Source organism: Camelina sativa, chromosome 8, assembly GCF_000633955.1.
Source record: "Camelina sativa cultivar DH55 chromosome 8, Cs, whole genome shotgun sequence".
Classification (NCBI taxonomy): domain Eukaryota; kingdom Viridiplantae; phylum Streptophyta; class Magnoliopsida; order Brassicales; family Brassicaceae; genus Camelina; species Camelina sativa.
The window spans coordinates 8,466,354-8,492,157 of record NC_025692.1 but is presented as its reverse complement, the minus strand read 5'-3'; the positions used below and the strand labels follow the sequence as shown (position 1 = coordinate 8,492,157).

The 25,804-nt window shown below is 33.3% G+C and overlaps 2 protein-coding genes across 2 annotated transcripts; both read right to left on the bottom strand.

Moving 5' to 3' along the window:
- Window positions 6,619–8,375, bottom strand: LOC104706723 (GDSL esterase/lipase At4g10955-like). Its single transcript, XM_010422936.2, has 3 exons — window positions 8,122–8,375; window positions 7,311–7,932; window positions 6,619–7,182 (listed from the first exon to the last, which is right to left on the bottom strand). The coding sequence occupies exons 1-3, from the start codon at window positions 8,229–8,231 to the stop codon at window positions 6,778–6,780; spliced, it is 1,137 nt and encodes a 378-aa protein (XP_010421238.1). The 5' UTR covers window positions 8,232–8,375; the 3' UTR covers window positions 6,619–6,777.
- Window positions 19,506–21,348, bottom strand: LOC104706722 (GDSL esterase/lipase At4g10955-like). The gene is made up of 3 exons (XM_010422935.2): window positions 21,222–21,348; window positions 20,430–21,051; window positions 19,506–20,276 (listed from the first exon to the last, which is right to left on the bottom strand). The coding sequence occupies exons 1-3, from the start codon at window positions 21,281–21,283 to the stop codon at window positions 19,920–19,922; spliced, it is 1,041 nt and encodes a 346-aa protein (XP_010421237.1). The 5' UTR covers window positions 21,284–21,348; the 3' UTR covers window positions 19,506–19,919.

The window sequence follows — 25,804 nt, the reverse complement described above, 5'->3', positions numbered from 1 at the left end:
CTTATCTCTATGTACTTGGTTTCTATCTTAATGAAATGAAAACAAGTGGTGTTTAAAAAAAAAAAAAAAAAGACTAAGAGAAAAGTTTTTAGCAGTGCTTTTGTAATTGATAAATTTTAAGACTATATTTGTAAAACTTTGTAAAACTGTTACCAATCAAACACTATGTTTGATGATTTTAAAATTGTTGGAAACCTAGAAGAGTCACTTTTCATTTCCAAGTGAAATCAAACTAAATAATCAACCTGATTTATGATCGATACACTAAAGACATGGTTCGTAGGTTCGAGGAGAAGCAAGATAAAAAGTGAAAAAGACTACCAACCAAGCAATGAATACCTTCGGTCGTAGAGCCTGTGACCGAGGTAAACGACACCAAGAACCCTGGCCAAATCTCAAATGACATGTGAGTGTGGAAACCAAGCTTTATTTTTTCTTTACCCAAATTGATTTTTCCCAACTGCTGAAATTATTGACGTTATTACCAAATTAAATTCAAATTTATTGACTAACAAAACTAATATACACAATCTCCTATACAATAGAACGGAAGTACACAACATTTTTTGTAGACTATATAATTTTTATAAGTTGGTTACAAAATAGATTATACATTAAATATAGGTTGGTTACAAAAAAATGTTATAGATTAATTGGACAATCCATGGGCTTTATGAATACAATTAAGAATATTCCAATGAATCTTGTTAAAGAGAATATTCCAATGTTTTATACAATTTCCTAAATAAAATCTTTAGTATTCCATGTATTGTTACAAAATATATACTGTTAGGCATAAAAATATATTATTAGGCATAAAAAAAAAATCTTGGCAATTTATCACACTTAAACGTGATTTCCGAGATCTTATTGTGCAACTGAAAATAAAATCTTACCATCATATTAAAAAACTTTAACCAAACATGTTCAAAAATTAAAATAAAAACAAACAACAAACATAACCATTTCTCATACATAAAATTACAAAATTAACAATATAAAAAATTACAAAATAGGTATTTTTTCAGGTCATCGTATTTAGCATACACTTAAGAATCCAATGGGCTTTATGAATACACTTAAGAATATCCCAAAGAATCTTCTTAAAGAGAATATTCTAATGGTTAATACAATTTACTAAATAAAATCTTTAGTATTCTATGTATTGTTACAAAACATATACTGTTAGGCATAAAAATATATTATTAGGCGTAAAAAAAAATCTTGGCAATTTATCACACTTAATCGTGATTTCCGAGATCTTATTGTGTAACTGAAAATAAAATCTTACCATCATATTAAAAAACTTTCACCAAACATGTTCAAAAATTAAAATAAAAACAAACAACAAACATAACCATTTGTCATACATAAAATTACAAAATTAACAATATAAAACTTACAAAATAGGTATTTTTTTCAAGTCATCATACATTATTTAGCATATAATTTTATTTCATAATATTTTATCTAAAAAACTTTTAAAAATAATCATATAAATTATATTTTATTCAAAAATTATAATATAAATAAAAAGAATTTCAACCCGTGCTCTATCACGGTCTGATTAGTATATGTAATAATTTTGTTATTTTTATGTGATCACATGGGTTGGTTTACATTAATTATATATATATCTATATAATTGGTTTACATACTATATATGGTTGTGGTTGTTTGTACGTAGAAGGATATATATTATCATCTGCAAGTTGCACACTACAAGGGACCATATTCTTTTAATTTTCACTTCACCATCGATATTATTGTATTATCTGTATTATTGTACTACGAGGGTCCGTATGTCGAATAGAGACAGAATTTTGGGATGTAAGATGCAAAAGTGAAGATAGAACTTTCTTCATTCTATCAAGGTCTGATTTTTGTTTTGATGACTTTTCTCCAGTCAAGTCATGTGTAACAGTTTAACTATCAATACAAAACAATTTCACCAAAAATAATAGAACCGCCATTATGATTGTCTGAACTTCTATATTATGTGACCGCTTTTCTTCAATAGAAATATCGATTTGTATGGATGATCAAAGTTTAGAGCTAGCTATACATATATGTTTCCATCTTGGCTTGCTTGCTTGTGTAACTGCTACTATTAAAGCCGTTTTCACTGGCAAGAATCTAATGATATTGTCTTACATCTAACAAAAATATTTGTCATTAATTGTTCTATTTAAAACCACAAGAGGCCAATGTTTCGTTGGCATCACAATTTCTCAACAACAGATCAATATATATGAGAAATACTTAGGTTCACTCCTAGGAGTGAAGGCTTGTATTTACCTTCTCCTCTTTCAACTAATCAAAAATTTTCTATCTAACATTTCATTTAAAAAATAAATCAAAATTAATTAAAAATCAAAAAATTTAAGAAAACAAATTATGTATATTTTTAGTTAGGAAAAGTTAAATATTGACTTTGTTTAGATTTTATAATTAAACGATATTATATATCGCTTTGGATTTATAAATGAGAATTATGGTTTAGATTTTACAATTAAAACGAAATTATATGTCGGTTTGGGTTTACAAATGAGATGGTTAGAGTTTAGATTTTACAATTAAAACGAAATTATATGTCAGTTTGGGTTTACAAATGAGGTGGTTAGAGTTTAGATTTACAATTAGAACGAAATTACATGTCGGTTGAGTTTAAAATGAAGTGGTTAGGGTTTAGATTTTACAATTAAAACGAAATTATATGTCAGTTTGAGTTTACAAATGAGAGGGTTAGGGTTTAAATTTTATAATTAAAACGAAATTATATGTCGGTTTGAGTTTACAAATGATGTGGTTAGAGTTTAGATTTTACAATTAGAAGTAAATTATAAGTCGGTTGGGTTTACAATGAAGTGGTTAGGGTTTATATTTTATAATTAAAACAAAATTATATGCCGGTTTGAGTTTACAAATGAGATGTTTAGGGTTTAGATTTTACAATTAAAATGAAATTATATGTCGGTTTGGATTTACAAATGAGGTGGTTAGAGTTTAGATTTTACAATTAGAAAGAAATTATATGTCGGTTGGGTTTACAATGAAGTGGTTAGGGTTTAGATTTTACAATTAAAACGAAATTATATGTCGGTTTGGGTTTACAAATGAGGTGGTTAGGATTTAAATTTTACAATTAGAACGTAATTATATATCGGTTTGGTTTATAAAAAAACAGTTTGAGATTTTTATTTTACAATGATGTATACAATTTTTATTTTTATTTTATTTTATAAGGAGGTGAATGAAGAGGTCCACCCTTAGGGGTGAACCCAAGTATTGTCCATATATATGATAGGGTGAACCCAAATATTGTCCAATATATATGACTAGATTACGATCCGCCCGATGTGCGGGTTTAGAGTTTTTAAAATAAAATAAAATTTAACAAAGAATATAAAATAAATATTTTTAGTAAATAAAAACTATCTATAAAAATAAATTGATACACGGAGTTGTCCAATGTGATATTTGGTGTAAATGGTGTGACTCTACAGTTGAGACTATTAATCATGTTTTCTTTAAATGCCCTCGCTCATGTGAAATTTGGGATTTATCTCCGACTCCGGTTTCATCAGAGGTTTTTCCACATGAGTTGGTGTACTCGAATTTGGATTTTGTTTTTTAGAGGGGTTTCTCTAGTGAACCTTGTTGTTGGGGGCCAAGTGTCTAAAACAGAGCCCCTCCCCCTACATTCGGATTTAGAAGCGTCGTTGTCGGTCATAGAGCAGATATGTGCTGCAGGGATCGCTTGTTGACATTTCGAGACTGGTTGTGCTGAGTTACTCACTATTGTGGAGTCCCTGAAGATTGGCCGTCCTTCTCCAACCTGCTCGATGAGTTTAACTCGCTGGAGTCCTTCCCACTATTGTATATTTCTTTAATCTCGCGTGCGTCAAATATGAAGGCAGATTGTCTTGCATGTGCTTTGCGTTCTCTTATCTCTGAAGTTTCTTTTGTAAACCCCTTTCCTCCAGTTTAGACAACTAACCGAGGAATTTCCTTTTGATTTATTGTTTGGTTGAAAAAAAAAAGTAAACAGATACACTTTTAATTAAAGAAAAAAGTTGTAGATGAGTTCAAAGTTATTAAAATTAAATTAAATTTAACAAAAAATGTATATTTAATTCTTTTCATAAGTAAAAACAATGTATAAAAGTAAAGAGATAAACTTTTAGTTATAGAAAATAGTTATTTTTTTTTGCTATAATACACTAATGTATATCCATATACAAATCTACTATATACATTACCACTAAAAGTGTATTTGTACACACAAATAAATTTTACCGTTAAAAGTGTATTTATCTTTATGAACACATTAAATAACTTATTATATGTCTGTTCACTTTAACATTTTTGTAGTTACAAAAACGCATACATTAATATTACATACTTCTATCCTATATATTACAATAACAGTCTTTTTGAATAAATTATTTGATTGGTGAAAAAAATATGAGACCATACGTCAACCATCTTTTTCTTTATGTAAAGGTGAGTATTTACATTTTTTAGAAACAGTAATTAATTGTATATTTTCACAATCATTTTTTATCTTATATAAAAAGTAATCATTTTTCTTGTAAAATTAGCAACTAATTAAAATAAATAAAATATATTATAATTTTGAATTTTATGATATATATATATATATATATAATTTCCTTATAATAATCTTTTTTAAATTTTAAAGCTGTTTAAATTTTATAATTTTCTTATAATTGCTTTTTAATATTTTTAAAACTGTGAATAGTTTTGTTTTATATTTGGATGTTTTTTTTCCCACAAATCATACTTTCAATAAATTCAAAGAATCCTTACAAAGACGTTGTACAGAATTATTGTAACACAATTGTGACATACGCATATGTATGCGCCATACACTAAGAAAAATACAGCAGAAGGGAGGTTGACGATGCTTTCCGAAGAGTAGTCTTACTCGCTAACCGTTCAAATGATCGGTTATTGTCCAACTTCATATTTGATTTTTCTTTGTTACGATTTGCATGCAGCATCTTGTGGCTGAAATTTTTACGAAACCATAACTTTAAACTCTATGTGTCCAAAACGTAGCTCTGGAATATAGATATAATGGTACCAATGCTTCCGTACCAAGTCTTTGTGACATATCTCGACTTTGTAAGATTCTTCGACATATTGACAAATAGTATCTCCACCATAACAACCTTTGAGATGATCTTCTCCAGTGAGTTTTAGAGTTTTGCTGAATTTTATATTTGGAAGTTTACAAAGATTTTTTTTTTTCTTTTAAAGATTTTAAATAAAATTAGGTTTTCTTTTGTCTATTTTACTTTTATATAAAACCTTTTTATGGTAGGTTTTGAAATTTTACTTTTTTATTTTTATAAATTTTAATAAAATTAAAATTGACATGTGTCAACATCTGAATGATACAATTGACACATGTCACGATCTTGTTAATGAGTAACTTTGACATCAAGCTTTATATAATAAGATGTTGGACCCTAATCCTGATTACGTTAACTATTTATATCAGATGTCTCCGTGTTGGCATTGTTGCACTCATTTTGGCTCTCTTGGTATGTTCTTGCTCGGGAAAACAGCCAAAATCAACCCCAACTATTTGTCGAACGCTTTTTCATGCCTAAACTTCGGCACCCTGCACATAACAATATGAACTGTATTAAAATTCAAATTTACTACCGAAACTATATGAGATGTTGTTAATTTTAACATATGTTTGTACAGTGTTAACTCAGAGTTTAACGGTGTTGAGTCATATGATCCGTGACATCCACATAGGACTGGGACTTACTAAAACTACGTAATTTTGGTCATTTTTGGGTGTGTTGTGGCAAGAAATGACCAAAAATGAAGTCTCACTACACAATCGAAAATGGACTTCAATATCCCATTTTTTTTCAAACGCTTTGTTTCTTGCCACAACGCACCTAGAAATGACCAAAACTAAAGTTTTGATTAGTCATAATGCCATGTGGACACTACAGATCGTTTGACTCAGCATTGTTAAACTCGGACTTAACAACGTTCCAACAGATGTTAAAATTGACAATATTTCATATAGTTCAAGTAACAAATTTGAATTTTAATATAGTTTAAATAAGAAAAAGCGTTTAACAAATAGTTTAAGCTGATTTTGACTATTTTCCCGTTCTTCCTCCATCGTTCAACAACCAATGACTAGTTTTTAGCTCTTTCCCTACCCCGAAGTAGATCTGTCTCCTTTCTAAAGTTTCATTTTATTTTATTTTCAGATTTTAGTTCTATAACACACGTATGTTACATTTTAATATGATATATTATATGTTTAGATGCAATATTTTTTTTCCATAAAATGATTTTTATTCATTTTTGAAACATATTTTAAATGATTTTTATTTATTTTTGAAACAGATTTTTTTACAAACAACTCGATATCCATTTCCAGTATGACATATTATTTAGTTCTAGAATTTTGTTATTTATCTAACTAACATTATAATAGATTACTTATAACTTATATTTAACTAGAAGACTCTTAACATTATACTTTTATATTATCTTTGTTGTAAAATTTAAAGTAGTTTTAAGAAAATTGGAATTATCAACAATTACATGAAAAAAAAATCTAAAACATGGGAAAGAGAGAAATGGAAAAGGAAAAGGGGTAGATAAGGGTTCGGAACTAAAAGATCACCAGAACAAGATAATAGAAAACCTAAAGCCAGTTAACCAAACCAAACACTGCATGATATATGTGACCCTCAAAGTCATTGTTATTGTTTATTGTAGGGTTAACTGCTCCAACTCGCCTTCAGGGTAAGGCCTAATGCAGCAACTTTCCCAATTTGCCAGCAGGGTAGAGTCTCGCTCCCACCATTGTTGAAGCCCATGAGCTGTCGTAGACTTAGTCGGCTTGTTATTGTTTACAGTCATATCTGCTGATGGAAGAAGGTGAAGAGGTTCCGTTGACAAATCCGAAGTTGATGATTTTCGTCTAATTCTTCCGACCAATAGACTCCTAACTGATTTTCTTGCACCGGTTCTTTCGATTTCTCCTGCACCGATCTCAGACATGTAGGTTTTGTGTCTAAAGTAATCAATATATCCTGCACATATTGGATCCGCTGGGTTGACATATAAGTAAGGTATCCACGATGCTGTTATTGGATCGACTTGATCTTGAACCTATAATAATATAAAACAAACATTATCTCATAATAAAACTAACTTCGAAAACTCTGACTAACATGATGACTAAACCACCATAGTTAACTAAACTAGTTATCTTTACACTTAAGATGATTTTAAGTTACCTTTAGATCGGTTAAGGCCATGGCTACGGTGGCTTTGACAACACTCTTGGCGATCTGAAACACATTTTTAATCACATCTCCCCCAGGTAGCTGCTCTAAAGGAATAGACGAGATGGGTGGGTTGAATATGTAACTTTCGAGGAAGAATCCAACACTTGTCATGGTCTTTCCAGCCAACAACACTAGCGCGGCTCCCAAAGAGTGTCCAGCCAGCCATATAGCTGTCTCGCTATATTTTTCCACCATATGGCGGATTGCTTTTACAGCATGCATAGGACTGCCGCCTTGATGGAGGTTGTTGAAGCTTATTTTGAGGTTAAGTTTCATATCAGACTTCCAAGTTTTCCCTTTTAGCATCGTGCCGCGAAAGGCGATCACATGGTGTGGAACTTTCACATGTGGGGTGTTTTGGTAAAGGTTGTAAAGCTTGTATTCGAAAACGGCACCATATATGGAGCCGTCGTCATCCATCAAGGTTTCGAGCAAAGTGAAGTTGAAAAACTCCCACCAAGGTTTGGCTAGTGACGCGGAACCTACCCGTTTCTCAAGCCTGTCCCCTTCCAGTGTGTACACTCCATTTACCAAACTTGATGCCACTGAGGTTCGGTAGTACAAACTGGTCCTATTAGCAAAAAAAAGGAAAGCAAATTATTTTGAGAATCTGACTACATGAGATATTCCCAAAGGTCAATCTTTACTAAATAAACTTCTGCACGGCACATGAGTTTATAGAGTTTCAATAAAAACTTCTATCGTATATTATAAAAAAAATTAATATTAAATAAAAAAACAAAACAAAAATTTATTTTACCAGTCAATAGATGTAAGATGGAAGGGGCCAAAAATGCTGAAGTTATCGGTCTCTGAGTCTGAGGCAATCGCTCCTCCTCCCAACATTTTTCTGAGAGAACCCCGTCCCATTTCTTTTTCTTCTTCTTGTTATTTCCTATAAGCTTCGAGGGAGATGAATCTTGGAAGGTAGCTACAATCACACCTTCAACTGAGTCTCATATGCTATCAAAAGCATACCCAAGTAAATGTGGCAACATGGTTTCAGTAACTTGTGAGTAGTATAATAGTCTACAGGAAATATTGTAATTTATTAATATTATGTTCTTCAGACAAATAATTGATATATAAATGGGTTAAGTTTTTGTTTTTAGTGTTTTGGTATCGCAATCTAAAATCTAATTTAAATTTAATAGTTTTATATATAATATATAAATACTGTATATATATAGACACAAAAATTGGCATCTTACGTCGGTTCATAGACTGACTTTATGTTTGAGCATTTGAGTCACGTTTTAACTGACGTTAATATTAGACGTTAAACTTAGCGTCAGTTCCCAAACCGGTGTAAAAACAGTTTGCGTCGGAGGGTAAGAAGTCGGTTTGTAAACCGACGTTAAGTTTTTTGAGTCAGTGAATGACCGACGTTAACCCCACTTATAACTGACGTAATGTCCCGTTTATTTTGTAGTGCGTACACTGCCAAATTAGTAATCTAATTGATGTAATTTAACATGGTGAAGAAAAATATATATGCTAATGTACTACAACTCTACAAAAATGTAGATCTACTATTATACCTGTTACATATATTATCTTCACATATATATATTGTTTGCAACGTGAGGATAACGAGGGATATAATGACTACTAAAGTAAGAAATTAAATTGTTGCGTGAGATTTAAAAACAAATGGAGAAAATGTAAAACTACAGAACCAAAACAGTTTTTGATGCACTAGTCTTTTTTGGCCACTGCCAAAACTTTCTACTAAATGCATGTTGTGTTTTAAAAAAAAAAAAACCTTTTCCGTTGTCTTAGAGGTGGATCAGAATCGAATCTAATCGAATTCTAATAAAACTAAGCTTAAGAGTTCTTCTGCTGTATATATATATATATATATATATATATGTTTAGAAATTTAAGAGTTCAACAAAAGAAGTAGTGAGTTAACACAGAAAAGCATCTTGCTATTTATATAGATGCTAAATATAGGAAGACTTTTTGGATCCGGAGACTTTGAGATTGTCCATTCAACACAGACACAAGCACACTCACACGAGCCAGACCGTATCAACTATTTCTTTTTTTACCAATTCACAAAATTTCTACAAATTAGCAATTAAAAATACACTTAGACGTGTGAATCAATTTTTGAGACCGCGTACCACTGTTTCAATTTATCAAATCGTATATAAAGGAAAACAAACCTTCTTTATCACAGTATAGGGATACGTGATCAAACCCAATTAAAATAGTCATATATACCCTAAAATTCTTTTTTGATTGTGGTGTACAACCAATTAAAATCAAAGTTATCATATATACTCCAATCCTGCTCTCGCCAGCTTACATGATTTGTTATTAAAGATTAGAGTCACATACGACCCTCCATCTTGAAGAAGCAAGTTAGGATATACTGTATTTTGTGTACATCGATCTTTGATGGATTGATAAATATTTATATGTTTTACTTTCTAAGGGTAAGAGAACACACCACAAAGAAAAAGGACTTAAGCTTATTAAAATCAACAAACTTATTGATATATATAAACTACACTTTCATGTATGCACATAAAAAGTGAAGATCAATATTATATACACACGTACAAGACAATGTCTTATCCTCTTCTTCATCTTGATTATGTATACACACGTACGGATAGATATAAAATATTCATCTTGACTTTTATGTGGAAAATAAAAGTATTAAGTTTGGTTACACGTTATTTTCTGAAATACATATTTTCAATTGTTTAGTAAGTGTTATTTGCATGGATACAAATGAAACACAAAGAATTGAACTATTGATGAGACATGCATATCTAATTTAGAAGGGGACTGTTCACAACACCTTCAAAACTGTAGACGGCAAAATAAAACAGAAAGATTGGGCTATAATTTAGTACTACAATTAGGTCTAAGCGAAACGTATGATAATGTTTTTTTTAAACATTGGTATTAGTTCTAATCCATGTTTTAAAAATCGCTAGGCATTAATCGGGCAGTCGAGATGGGCCTAGCGATTAATCTATTAATCGGGGATTACACGGGAATTAATCAGAGACTAGTTTTAGGGCTTATATCTGATTCTATTAGATATATATGTCATATTTTGACAAAAATTACAGATAAGTTCGTTAGTGCAGTGGTCTATGTCGATTGAAAGCGTGTCATGTGTCTCGGGTACGAAACGTAGCCACAGTTTTTTAATCATTCATTTTTAATCGAGGGTAGAATAGGTATTTTATCTTCTTCTTCTTCCTTTGGACTGCGCAGACAACCCTAAAACACGAACTATATTGATTTTTTTTCGTTTTCTAAGTCAATTTTTGTTCGATTTCCAGTATATTTATACCCAAAATCTACAGATCTAATCATAAACTATCGATTTTTGACTGATTTTTTTTTAAAAAGGTGAGCTTTTCACAGATCCGATTTTTCGACCGAATATAGTGAAATCGCGGCGGCTGGGTGCCGCCGAGCGCTTTTCCGGCGATTACTCGGCCATGGAGGCCGATTTTTAAAACAGGGGTTCTAATTAATTTGATATATTTTTGAAAATTAGACTAGAATTAGTTATTATATATTGTTTTATTTGATATAATAATTTTGTTTTGAATCTAGAACTTTCAAATTTATTATTTTCTATATTCACTACAACAAATATGGGTATTGATAGCAGATTATAATAGCACAATTTCTGTAACTGCTATTAAAAGTGAAATGAGAGTTTGTCAAATAGACTTATAGTATTGCATTAATGCTATGCCTAAAAAATCAATAAGCGGGAACTAAAAACACCTGATTCCGCCAACACTTAGAAAAACAATTACATTTTGGCGGTCTGAAAAATAAAATCTTTACATTTCATAGCACAAAAAAAAAAGACAAAACCTTCGAGTTCTCCGTCGACTCGTTTGCTCGTCATCTCCACGGACTCCTTTGCTTGCCGTCTCCGGAGATTTCATTTCTCGTCATCTCCGTCGAGTTCATCTTCTCCAACGCTCGCCATCTCCGTCGATATTATCTTCTCAATCTCTCGCCATCTCCGTCGATTTCATCCTCTAGATCTCTCGCCATCTCAGTCGATTTCATCCTTTAGATCTCTCTCCATCTCGATTCGATCTGTCTCACTCTCTTAATTCGCATCAGCTCTCCTCAGATCTGATTTTCAGGTGAGTTGAAAGTGAGTTTATAGTCGCTATACACAGCAGTGTGTTTCGTTGGTTGTTGTAATTACAGCTGTGTGTCTTCCCAGATTTCAGTCACAATCACAATTAGTTTGCTCTAAGTACTGTTATCTTATCTTTTTTATTTTATTTTATTTTATTGTAGATACGGTTTGAACTAGATGGAGAATATGAGAAAACTGCTGTTTTGAAGCAAATGGGATGTTTATGGAGGTCCTCTAAGTCATGTTTGGTTAATCAGATTAGGAAAGCTCCGAACAACGTAGAAAGAATGAAGCTGCGACCAGACAATATTCCTACGGCAGAGTGGAGGAAGTTTGTCAAAGAGAAGACTACTCAAGAGTTTAAGGTACTAACTTGTACTTAATTTATCTTCCACAAGAGTGTGCTAATACTTTTATATAGGTTGTTAGTGATTCATACAAGGAAAGAAGACGTAAGCAGATTCCTCACACATGTAGCCGTAAAGGAATGGTTAGATTGGCCGAAGATTTAGTAAGTGTCAGTCAATGATTATCAATATATTTTGGCCACCAGTTCTGACAATGGTTTCTTAATATCACTGAATGTGTGTTATAATTACGCAGAGAAAAGAGAGCACAAATGAAGTGACTAGACTGAATGTGTGGGTCAATTCACGAACTAAAAAATATGGGAAAACAGTGAACACGGATGCTGCTGCAAAGATTGTAAGTCATTTCTTTTATGATCCTCTCTTCTACGTTTTTCATTATAATTTAACTCTATAAACATAAGTCTGACATTTAATAGGAAATGACAAATGAGTTTGTTTTGTTTGATGCTCCATCATCATCATCATCAAACCCAAAAGAAGACACTCTTGCTCAGATATTGGGACCTGACAATCCGGGACGCCTGAGGGCAATGGGTAGAGGAATGAGTATGACCAAACTTACTTGTTTCCAGATGAAAAACAAGTATGTGACTCAAATGCAACATACCCAAATTCAGTTGTAGAAGCAGGTCAATGAATTACAACATGCTCTTGCAAAACTGAATAGTCCTGTAAGTCTGGAAATCCATATCATTAGGTTAATGGTCTACGAAAATGGTAACTAATTACATTCCTTCTCATTTTACAGCGTCAATTTTCGGAAGTTGGTGAACATTCAGCACCAAGAGTAAGTGTTAATATATAATGAGATTTGCTGAGGTTGTTCACTGAATGGTTAACAGATTATAACTATTATTTACCTTTGTAGAGTGTAAACCAAAAACCGCAGCCTAAGTGCATTCTGTATGATTGGTCTGGCTCTAAATTTAAAGTAGCTGAGGGTTGTATTCTGTCTTTTGATCACATGGACTTCGTCAACAATGTACCGTTGGGCCCTAATTCAGTGAAGGTGTTGGTGGAGACGACTTTTCAAGAAGATGCATTTATTTGGAGACCTGCGACAAATGTGTTTAGTACTGGTCAAGCTGTAGGAGAAACTATTGCGTGGCCTCAGGATTGCGTTGATGCTATTGAGCAGGAGTTAGGACCAGAAGACATTCCGCCTAAGGTAATGTTTTCTTAATCTGATTGATTGTACTTAGGATTTGATATCTACGTTTTAGTGTTCTTAAATCTAGTAAAATTTTTCTATATTGGAATTATTTTGTTTAACAGAACCCAAATATAACTTCCATGAACAAGTGAAAACTTCTACATTGGCTATCAAATGATGATAAACCTGTTGCTGAAGGCCGTTGGCAGACTCGTGGTCCCAAAGCTTTGGTGAATGGCCTTCCTCTTGGCCCAAATGCCATTAAAGTTTTTGTGGATGCGGTTAATGAACCTGAGACATTTCTTTGGCGGCCAACAGAAGAAATCTCAAATCTTCATGACTCTTTGAAGTCATTTGTAGCAGGGCCATTCAAGAGAGTTTTAATCGAAGATTTAAGTACAGAGGCACCAGCTACAACATCTCCTCGCACGCAGTCACAAGGACTCACTCCTGCAGCTCCTGTGAAGAGTTCAAAACCACTTACATAATATCCTTCAAGTTCATCTCAGCAGGTAAATTTCAACGTTTTTGTTACTTATAAAATATGTTATGATCGTTAGCACTGATGCCTTTGTAAACCTTGCATATTATTTATACTATGCAGCATACTTCTCCGAAACGGATTGTCAAGGAGGATCAGAAGTGCAGACTGCTGGACATTACCGGTCAGAATAGGGTTGTTGCAGAAGGACGCTGGTCTTCAAACAACCTAGAGCAGTTAGTTCATTTCGTTCTCTTGGGTGATAATGCAGTTCGTGTGTGGATTGATGTAGTCAAGATGCCTGATGCGAAGGTTTGGAGGCCTAATTCTGCTATTGAGTGTATGGAGGATGCTATTGGTACCATTATAGCATGGCCTGAAGAAAAAGTTGTCATCATTTGATGTCGAGTAAGAACCGTATCATTTTCTACTTTTGTTGTTGTGGCAAATGCATGAGACTTGTGTTCTTTTGTTTGGGATTTATGGAATTGGATCGTATGCTCATTGTGTATCATAACAATGTTTGATATTTTCTATTCTAGAATACAATTTCAGCTTTATCACAGGTTACTTTCAAATTGTAACTTTATTTGAATATGTTGTATAGGGAACGGTTAATAGTAATCAGAAGACAAATGTAATTGATCGTTATAGCAGGCAGATGAAGTCATTGTATACTCACTTAGTAGCACATAATAAAAGCTACAACTCAGATACAAATAGCTCAACACCGATGCTAAGATAACTAATCAAATGGCATTAACATAGAGCTACTAAAAATTAAATCATAGCAAGAAAAGATAGCTACGTTTACCGTATATATAGCAGGCATAAAGTACTATTATATATATAAATATAGCATGATATATGTGTTATTAAACATTGTAATATAGTATTTTATATATGCTATTGAAGGATACCTACGATAGCATAAGCCAGAAACGCTATCGTATATAGCCCCTCTATTATAGCGTCTCATTTAATAGCATTCATGAAAACGCTATAATAACCATATCATAGCGTTAATCGTATGCTATCAATACCCATATTTGTTGTAGTGATTCTTGATCGAAAATTTAAACTATGTTTAAAGTTCATGATATTGCCTTTAAACAAAGAGAAGAGTTTTCTAAGAATAAGGAATTATATATATATTTTATAATTTGATATGCATTTTGTTTTAATAATTTTTAATATATTATACACATTTTTTATATCCGTACACTTTATTAATTATACAGATGTATATACCATTTATTAAGTGTATAGATGTTTGTACACATTATTAAGTGTATTGATGTAATTTGTACAAAATCATTGTGGTACAGACATCTAAAAGTCTAAAAATTAAACAAATTAAATTTGTACACTTAATAATGTGTATGAACATCTGTACACATAATAAGATGTACGGATACAAAATTTGTAAAAAATATTTAACATTATCAATTAAAATCATCAAATAAAATGCATATCAAATTATAAAGAAAAAATATAAATTTTTATATATTTGAAAATGTTTTTTAAAAATTCATATTACCAAAATATTTGAATAGATAGAGATAATGAAGTGTGATGACAAATTTTTTTTTTTTTTCCTATTTCTTTTTTCTCTATTTCTCTCTCTCTCTCGCACACATCTCATCTCTCTCTTTGTCTATCACCATTTTTATCTTACACTCATTTTATCTCACAAGTGGGACTTAGACTATTTCTCCAATTATGAATAGTACATGTACTATTTTCCATTTAAGAAATTAAATGGAGTAGCAGATAAAATGCAGTAGACCCTCACCTACAGTTCTTCTGTCATAAAAGCACTATTCAACACTTTTTTTTTAAAGTTAATGCAGTTTCTCTGTAGACATTTTATTTTATTTTTTTGTCTTTTAGCCATAAATGCAGGAGAAATACCCTATTAACTCGTCTACAATTCTTTTGAAGCTGTCCATCGGCAGATCAAAATTTTGTCCACAGTTTTAACAGATTTACCCTCTATATAATACACCATTTCTTTACTTTTACAACCAACGCAAATCAAATATTTCAAATTTCTATCAACTCTATTTCCATTCATTTTCTCTCCATCAAAGGTATTTTTTTAATAAATAAACATTTTTTTTAATTTTTTTTAATTTTTCTATTTATTGTAACATCTATTTTTTGTACAAAATTCAAAAGACAATCAAAGCTTCTACTCTATCACCTCTTGTTTCCACATTTTTTGTTGAAATGTGTGTATATTTATTTCATAAATAAATGTATTTATGTTATATAATATGTTAGTAGTTCTATTTATGCTATATAACATTTGTTGTAACTTCAATTTTTTTTTTACAGAATTCAAAAGGCAATCAAAGCTACAACCTATCACCTCTTGTTTCCATATTCTTTTGTTGAAAGGTACATATTTTTATTTCATTAATAAATGTATTTATGCTACATAATATGTTAGTAGTTCTATTTATGTTATATAATTTATGTTATATAATAGATATTGTAAACTGTCTTAATTTTCAACCAATTATGTAATAAGAATGCTGATTTTATATTTGTATATATGTATATATATATATATATATATATGGTGGTGCTTAATATTTTTCTAAGTTTTTTTTGATAAAATATTTTCTTAGTTATTAGATATTTTCCATGGAATTATGATTACTTTATCATATTTATTCATAATTGTTGGGTATATTTTATCCTAATATTAATATATATATATATATATATATATATATATATATATATATATATATATATATATATATATATATATATATATATATATATATATATATATATATATATATATATATATATATATATATATATATATATATATATATATATATATATATATATATATATATATATATATATATATATATATATATATATATATATATATATATATATATATATATGAATATATATTGTATAGGATTACATGTTTAGAACAATTTATATACATAAATCTTTATTTAATCAGATTTAGAGATAGATAATTATTTTTATTATAGATTAAAAATGTGCTATGAACTCAATAATTAGTATTAGATAATCATTTAGAATATTGTAAATCTATTTTCTCAGAAGCTTTTAAAGCTTATGAATATATATATATATATAAGTCTCTTATACTGAATATATATGCATATGTCTCACATAATTTTGTAGATTATTTATAAATCTCACTTAATTTGTAGATTATTTATAAGTCTCACTTATCTACTATAAGATTTATTGTTAGATATAATAATTTATCTAAGTTAAGATAAATAAGTTATTATCAACTTTTTGGTGAGAAAATATTAGTTAGAATTTTCTAAATTTTCTCTTATATATAATAACTAAAAATGAAATTAAAATTGTATTTGTAGGTATGGCTAACCGCAGACAAAACAGAAATTCGTCCGTGCACGAAAATACAAATTTTCCTACAGAAACATCAGCACAAGTATAAAGTTACAAATTTGTCTAAGTTTTAGTTAGAATTTAAGTACACTAAATTTAAAAAAAAATCAAACTTGTTGATCGAAAAAAATTTCAAATGGACTTATAGTCGAGAAATAATTTTTATTTGATTTGTACGATCAAGCAATTGCTATGAATGGTTACCGCTTCAAAGATCCTACACCCCTTGGAAGAGAGTTATTGGTTGAAAAATTCAACAAGGAGTCCAATCTAAATATAAACTATCGGTTTTTCAAAGAAAAACTTGATCAACTAAAAAGAAAATACAAGAAGTACAAGCAACTTCTGCAAAATTCTACGAGAATTATAGTTGATCCTGTTACATCCGTTATATCTGCATCTGATTCATGGTGGAAAGATCATGAAGTAAGTATTTAAAATATCTTTCACAACCAACATAAATTTAGTAACTTTAGTATATATTAAACTTGTATACTAAAATGTTGTAATCTTATTAACAGGTATGTAAGATTGTAAAATCATTTAAACGAAAGCCGCCTGACTTTTGGGATGTGATGCAACGTTGTTTCATCTTACATGATGTACAATCACATATATGTTATGGGAAAATATTGCAGATATGTTATGGATTTTTGTTGCATTTGGATAATTTGTGTTTAGTGTTTTCAAATTGTAAAACTATTTAGAAAATAATCTATATTAAAAAAAAAACTATGTTTATTTTACAATAATTTTATCATTTGTTTAAATAAATTTACTGAATTGGATGTGTTTCTAAATAATTTACAGTTTATTATATGATTTACACTGTTTGATATGTTTTTACCATTCAAGCATATAATTTGAACTGCTCAATCAACATAATCTGCACTTTTCCAGCATGATCTGTATGATCTGCAACGCTTAAACTGCTTTTACTAGGCCTGCGACTTTGGTTAATTCGGTTAATTCGGTTCGGTTTTTCGATTTTTTGGTTAATTCGGAAATTGAATACTCTACCGAATGTAACCGAAAACAAGTTCGATTCGGGTCGGTTACATGCTTGGTTATTTCGGTTCGGTGGGTTCGGTTATGTCGCCCAAAACACACAACACAGAATACAAGCATGTACTCAAAACACACAACATTAACACAGAACGATCCAACATTAGTCAATCCAACATTAGTCAAACACACAACACAGAACGATCCAACATTAACATATAGATTCATGACATTAAGCATCATAGAATACAAGTTTTTCTTACAAAAAAACAACAACATTAGTCAATCCTAGTCACATACATAGGACTATTGGAGACAATTTACAAAAAACAACAAGTTCAGAAGGCAATCCTACAGTTGGATTCCTACTTGTCTCGTCTCAAGTAAAGAGACTTTGGGAGACAATTTACAATTGTTCAAAAAATAATGTGTGGAGCCAAAAGTTAGAAGAGATTACCAGGATTGACAAAATACCAATGATCCTTTCCTCTTACAAGGATGCATTTGGTATGCTGCAAAGTCTCCTAAACCCCTCCGACTCCACAAATGCAAACGGAAGCTCACAGAGTACAATCATCTCGTTGACAGACCTTCGAAACAAACCCTGATCATACTTGATTGCTGTCATTACACCACTGCTATCACCAGCCAATACCTTCTAAGTACCACTCTCGTCGTGCATCTTGAACAACTTACACCTTTTAATGTGATTATTTATGGCACTTGTTCCATGTATCACTGTGTCACAATCGATCTCTTGACCACAGTAACGACAGTTTGCAAGTGCAGGCTCATGCACTTGTTGAATGAAATGCTCCCACACCGGAGCTCTATGGCCTAGCTTTTTCCTCGGTTGGGACGGAAGAGGAGAAGTGTCTCGCTGTGTTCTTCTTCTTTTCCCTCAAACGGAAGCACCTGACGGAGCATCTTCTCCATCAACCTCACCAGGCAGAAACGGTTTGTTGTTGTGTTCACCAGAATCGTGAGACATAGCAGACCTGATCAAATAAAACACAATTAGACAAACATCCACAAGAAAGAACTACACAAAGGTAATGGAAATGCAAATGCTCATAATACAACAATCAAAACACTGAGACCCGATTTATAATAAGGCATCCAAAGGTAATGTGTCACAATAAGGATTTAAAAGATACGTCAATAAGACAATATCAACCAGTCTTAAAATATTGAGTTACTATATTGCCATGGCCTAGTGATCAATGAACTTAAAAGCCTAAGACAAACAACCACAGTCCAAATCGGTTCGATTAAGAATACAATTAGACTACTGTTTTCTCGATTAAGAAGATCAAAGTAAGAATACTATGAAGTATGAATCATAAGCGGACAACAACTTATATCTCATAAACGATGCCTTATTTACACTATTCTTGCAATTTTAAAGATCCAAGTAATTACAAACAAAACATCAAAGAACTTGGAGAAGCTTAAGAGAGAAGAGCTTGGAGAAGATTCAGAGAGAAGTACGTACCTTGAAGATTAAGAGCTAGGAGAAGATTCAAACAAGAAATCGGACAAATCTTTCTCTTTGTCGCACTCGCAGTCGCCGTAGAGAGCAAAAGTTTTTTAGGTTTTAGGATTAGGTTAGAACTAATTAAACCGGTGTACATAGTTTATATAGGTAGGTTTAATTTTCGGTTACCCGTCGGTTTACCCTTTCTGAACCGAACCGAATACAAAACCGAAATTGTTTTTTTCCTTTCCGATCGGATAACAATCACGACAATAACCGAACTGATTTGTCCAAATTTCGGTTCGGTTCGGTTCGGAAAAATCGGGTTCGGTTCGGATTCCCAACCCTAGCTTTTACCATTGGAGGCCTACGTTTGGGAAACCTACTAAAATGCCAAATATCTGTTTAAAAAAAAAGTCTGACATGACATGCAACCAAAAATCCCCTACAATGTTTTAATTTGTATAGAAGATTCAGCTGACAAGAACATAACTAAAGCAATGAAAGCCCAAATCATACATTAAATTGGTATGAATAATGTCCGAGCAAAGGATTCCACCATTGATGAATCCCATGATCTGTCTGAAAATCCGGTGATATGAATGTGTTCACCATCACAAAGGCAGACGGAAGAAAATGGAGATGCTCTTCCGAAGAATACGACGACGACGAACTTTCTCCTCCCCCTCCGAACAATATTCTCCTAATCGAGTATCTAGCCAACCTCTCGATCCTGCCGAGTTGCAGCTCACCCATATCGTCTCTGTGATTGAAATAACCAATATATTCTGAGCAGATTGGATCTGATTGGTTCACAAACAAATGAGGTCTCCAGGAAGCTAAATTCATAAATAGATGGCTTCCTTGACCCTGTATATATATCAAGATAAGTGTATCAAGAGGAGATCAAGTCTAATATTCTACTATTTTTTTTTTTTTTTTAATGTTGTACCATTGTTTTTGATAGTAACAATATTTTCAATATATTTTAAATGATTATTTCATAGAAAGCTTTATAGATACCTCATTTAGGTCTAGGACTCTGGCTATGCCGGCTTTGGCGATATCTCTGATGAGTCTGACCGCACATTTAAGATCCTCACTCTCAACTAGCTGCTCTAGAGGAATCAAGGAGATAGGCGGGTTAAACGTGTAAGCTTCGACGGGGCATCCGTACATAGCCATGATCTTCCCCGCGAGTTGTGCCAGGCCAGCTCCTAGAGAGTGTCCAGCGATCCAGACAGCTCTGTTTCCAAAAGTGGTCACCAGATTTTGGATTGCTTGAATGGCTTGTACAAACCTGCCCCCGCGGTGGAGGTTCTCGAAGGCGAAACGCATGTTAAGTTTCACATCACAAGCCATAGTTTGTAGTGTTAGGATCGTTCCACGTAATGCAATCACGTAACGCGGAGGTACTATCGAGTTGGGGGTATTATGGTAAGTGATGTTGTTCTGGAAAACGGCACCGTATATGGAGCCGTCAGATGAGTCCCTAAGTTGTTGAATTAACGTGAAATTGTAAAACATCCACCAAGGACTAGCCACTGAGTTGGAACCATAACGGTTTTGTTGTCTGTGTCGTTCCATTGTGTAGACTCCTTGCACCAAACATGATATCAATGACGCTCGGTGGTACAAATTGTTCCTATTAAAAACAAACCAATGGTACCATAAAATCAATCGAGTAGAGATATGGATATTATTATTATTTGTATCCTCATTATGAAATACTATTTATATTTAAATCTGATACGCACATGCAAAAGTGTCGAAGTCAAAAGAAAAATGAACACAGAGGCCTAAATATTGCTTTACCATTCAAATACTGGAATTGGAGGGGGACCAGAAATGCTTAATATCTCTCTGCGTGAGGCCATCAGCGATCTTCCTTCACACTCGTCGATCTTCTTCTTCGTATCGCTTATACGTTAGAACTAACAGTAACCACCCAAACTACATACGAAAAAATGTAATGAAGCTAATGAATAAAAGTCCATTAAAAAAAATACTTTAGAAGTCAAAAGTACTGTCTACTGTCTTGTGTCTAGTAGATACAAAAAAACTTATTCCTTANTTCTTCTTCTTCTTATCGCTTATATGTTAGAACTAATAGTAACCACCCAAAACTACATACGAAAAAATGTGACGAAGCTAATGAATAAAAGTATAATTTGAACATAACTTTAAAAATCAAAAGTATCTACATACTGTCTAGTAGATACAATAGTATTTTTTTTCCTTATTTAACGCTTTTATAGATGTAGTCTGTAGATACAAAAATAGCACGTACCCCAGGTTTCGTAACTTGAAGAGATGGCTACTCAAGAAACCACATACACGGTTGAATCTTGATGATCCGCCTTAAAAGAAGGACATTTGAGCGAATATTAAAGAAAAAAAATCACACTGAGTGGTCTAACTCAAGTCATTTATTAGTTTAACTGAATAGAGATAAAGAAAACTCTATTTTCAAAATTAAAGAAAAAGAGGAACTGCTATCTTTTTTTCTAGACATAAAAATTGTCACGATGTACAACAAAATAACTAGGGAAGATCAATATTTAAAGATGTCTTGCGTTGTGTATCTCCATGGGGAATTTACCCACACCTTCCACAACAAGTTCCTTTTTATTTTCTTATGTTGAAAAGAGAGGAGGAAAATAAGTTGTGATGGAAATTGTCGGTTCAATTTCACATGGAAATGGATAGTTTTTAAAAAATCTAAAAATATCATTTATGTTCTATCATCTTACACCTACAATTAATTTCTACTAGATTTTCAAGTATATATATTTTTAAAGACTTTCTCGGCACCTTACTTATATAAATATAAATATCATTTGAGAAAACTACATAAAGTCTTGCAATTTGAATTCTCTTTTGCTCACATTATCTAGTGAAATGCAAACTTAGTCTACAATTCTTAAAAAGTAAAAGACAAAATATTGATGAAACTGGTTTTGCTTCATAAATTAAATAATGAAATGAAATTTGTTTTCCGTAAATTTATTTACAATATTAATGTAGAGGATAATTCAAATATCTTGTTTCGTAGTATTTGTCATGTTTTATGTCCATTATAATTTTTTTTGTTGTCAAACAGCTTCCATTGAATCAAAGCCTCATATGAGGTGAGTTCATACAACAAGGTACAATATAAGCAAAGAAAAATACAGATAAAAGCTCCATGAGTTTTTCAACTTTATCAAATTTAGCAATATTTGAAAATTCTGTTGGGGCCAAGTCGGATTCGTCTTTGAAACCAAGCTTCACGAGATCCTCGACCAGCGAGTGGTCACAAGTGGCTCTAGCGGATAACGCAATCGAGCTTGAAGAAGCATGCTCCTCGGGAGAACACTTAAGAGGCTTCTCGCCAACTTGAGAGGGCCAACAAGAATAGGGACAAAGTCCTTCAAACTTTTAGGATCAAGCCTCATGTTTTTAAAAGAAGCTACAAACGGGATTCATATGTGATGGGTGTCAAACCGTAACAAAGCAGGTAAGTCATCCCTCGCATGAAGCTCATGGCCATGGAGGTTAAGGAAATCCACACAAAACTTGTAGCCGATTTGGCCTTGAGATATGAGATCAGACCCAAGTTTTCTATCTAGTGGCGGTAAGTGACCAAGGGGGTTAATGAGGACAAGCATCGGGTGCAACCAACCTGATGGGACGGATTCAGAGTTAGCCTTACATAGTGCATACATCCAAGATTCATTAGTCAACTGGCCTCGACAATCATATCTATCAAGCAATTCTGAAGGCATAAGAGTTCTGCTACCGAGGGAACCTCGACTAGACCAAGCAGAAACCGGTACTAGAGAATTTGATCTTGACATAATTTTACTATAGAGCAATCTAGGTAGAGGAGTTCTACAGCTAGAGTTCCAATGTCGGATAGGGACCAGCAAGGTTGCACCATCATACAACGATGTCCAAGATATAAATCTATCAACAACGAATCTGGGATGGTTCATACTCGGTACAAAATCAGAGAGTAGGGCAGTGGCTTCATACGCAGCACAACACACAAAGTTCGAGAAAGATACAACTCCACAAAAATTTATCATTAAGCTTCCATCCGGTGACAAGAAAAAAAAAATATCCATACGGTTTCGAGTGTTGAATAAGCTTGTCTTCTCTACAAGCAATGTTCCTATGACCGAATGGGAGAAATTTCTCTCCATTATCATGTAAACATGTTTCTGCAAAAAGCTAAGCAGAACAGTTGAAGATTCAAACCTGGATATGGATCACATTGGGGTTCATGGGCCACAAAAGGAAGTTAGGCCCATATTTGCGACACCTAGGGTTGTTGATGCTGAGTGATGGGAGAAGGAGTCTCCGCTGTTCTGTAGGATCAGAATCAGAATGTCGTTCGGCGGTGAAGCACTTAGGGGGACCATCCGCCAGCTGTTGAGCTCACCGTGTGCCGTCAGCATTCCCACTGGAAAAGGCACAACTGATGTTCCAAGAGAGACTCCTGCCATCAACGAAATCCAGTGGAAAGGGAACAAAGGTGGTGCCGGTGCTAGTCCAGATCTAGAGCCAATTGATGTAACGATGAAGCCTTGCTCATATGTATGAGATGATGAGCAGCTGGACTGGTGAGGAGCTTCTGTTGTCAGATTCACGAGCGGGACCGCATCCAAGATCTGGAACAGATTGGAGCTTGTAGAGCAGCATAATACTCTTCCGTCGTTAGGGGAATCCTTTGAGAAACAGACTCCTTAGATAGTTTCAATTGGATATTTTGGGGGAAAGGAAATAGATCTAGAACAAAAGAGAAGAGCAAAGCTTATGTAGTTTTAAAAAAGGTTAAACATGTTTGTCATCCCCGACGCCGGCGATCAGAGGCCTCATCGGCGTCGCAAGACATAATTGGTAAGGAAATCTCGATTCCCATGCCTGGAAGCGTTTGGTTATCCTACAAAAGAGTCGTTTTTCATCACTCATCTGGCAAAAATATGTCCATTATAATTTAAAATATAAAAATACAAATATACCAACGACATTAGATTTTTTTTTTTGGACAAACAGATGTTATCATTCATTAATGAAAGAGTAACATACAAAGGGACAATGCTAGTTTAAGAGATAACAAAGGGGACATCCCATAATATAATACATCAAAGCAATAAAGATAGATAGGGGCAACAGATATTAGGGGCTTGAGAGCTATGGACCAAAGGCTTGACAGCATTCTGGAACCTGTGAGATCAAAGCATATCGATGCATCTTCCAAGAGCAGGTCTAGGGAAGTGAGGGTGGCCATTGTCTTGAAACAAAGACTAAGTGGCAAGGAATCAACCAAAGCTAGGACTCTCGTAAGAGCTTTGCCAAGGAAAGGAGCACGGTTGGTGTTTGCTCTGCAAATCGATCACCACAAAGGTGGATGTGATTCTGCGTGTGGGTGAGGGTAGCTTGAGGAGATTGCGGTAACTACTATCTCTTTGAGCAGGAGTCATAATGCCGCTATTCTTCAGGCTTGGCTGAGGGAACTTCAAAAAGTTGATGCAAAACCAATTGGATCTCATAATCATTAGTTGATGGAAAATGGAGAGGTTGATGAAGTAGAGGTAACCCCTGGTTACAAGTTTACACTGAAACAGTGGGGCTATTGGTAATATGTATGCTAGGAGATCAGGGAGAGCAAGCAATAGGGATAAACCGATTGGCAGGTCAGAAACATTATCAATGAACAGCATTACAAGACTCCAAAACAAGCTCTTTAATTGGCCTTGACGCAAGGAAGATTCAAACACAATCGAGATATCTAGGGATCTGCTATCGAGTGAAACTCGTCTTAACCAAGCAGTAAAACTAGCGATTCTAAGGCTTTTCCAGGTCAGGGATGACTTATAGTTTATCCACCCTAAACTATCTTCCAGGGTTTGAGAATAAGAGTGGAGAAATAACATGGGACAAAGAGTTCTCGAGAGAGAAGCAGAGGTCACCAAGGAGGAGGTTTTCTTTGTCAAAAGTTTCACCGGTGCCAGCGTCAAAACAGAGCTTCCGTCCAACTGCAACCAAGCAAAGAACTTGGTGAGAGGATCTGGATCCAAGGAGCGGTAAGGTGATAAATTTGACGGCTTAATGGGGTGGTGAGACGGATGAGAACCGGGCCTAGAGGAACCCTGATGGATCCCTCGAGCAGGAACACGTGGGTGGGAACTCGATGTGATGGATTCACCAAGAGGAGTACCCAGAGACGGAGTCAGAGCAGGTGGTTGAAGTTGTCGCAAGGCAAGACGAGATCTGGAATCTTGACAGGCCGCCGATAGATCTAAAACTAGAGACGAGTAAACTACAGGGGAAGAGGAGGCCGTGGAGAGGAAGAAACCAAGTCTCAGCAACGCTGATCAGGCTCGACGCCGCCGGGAAAGCAGATCTCGGTG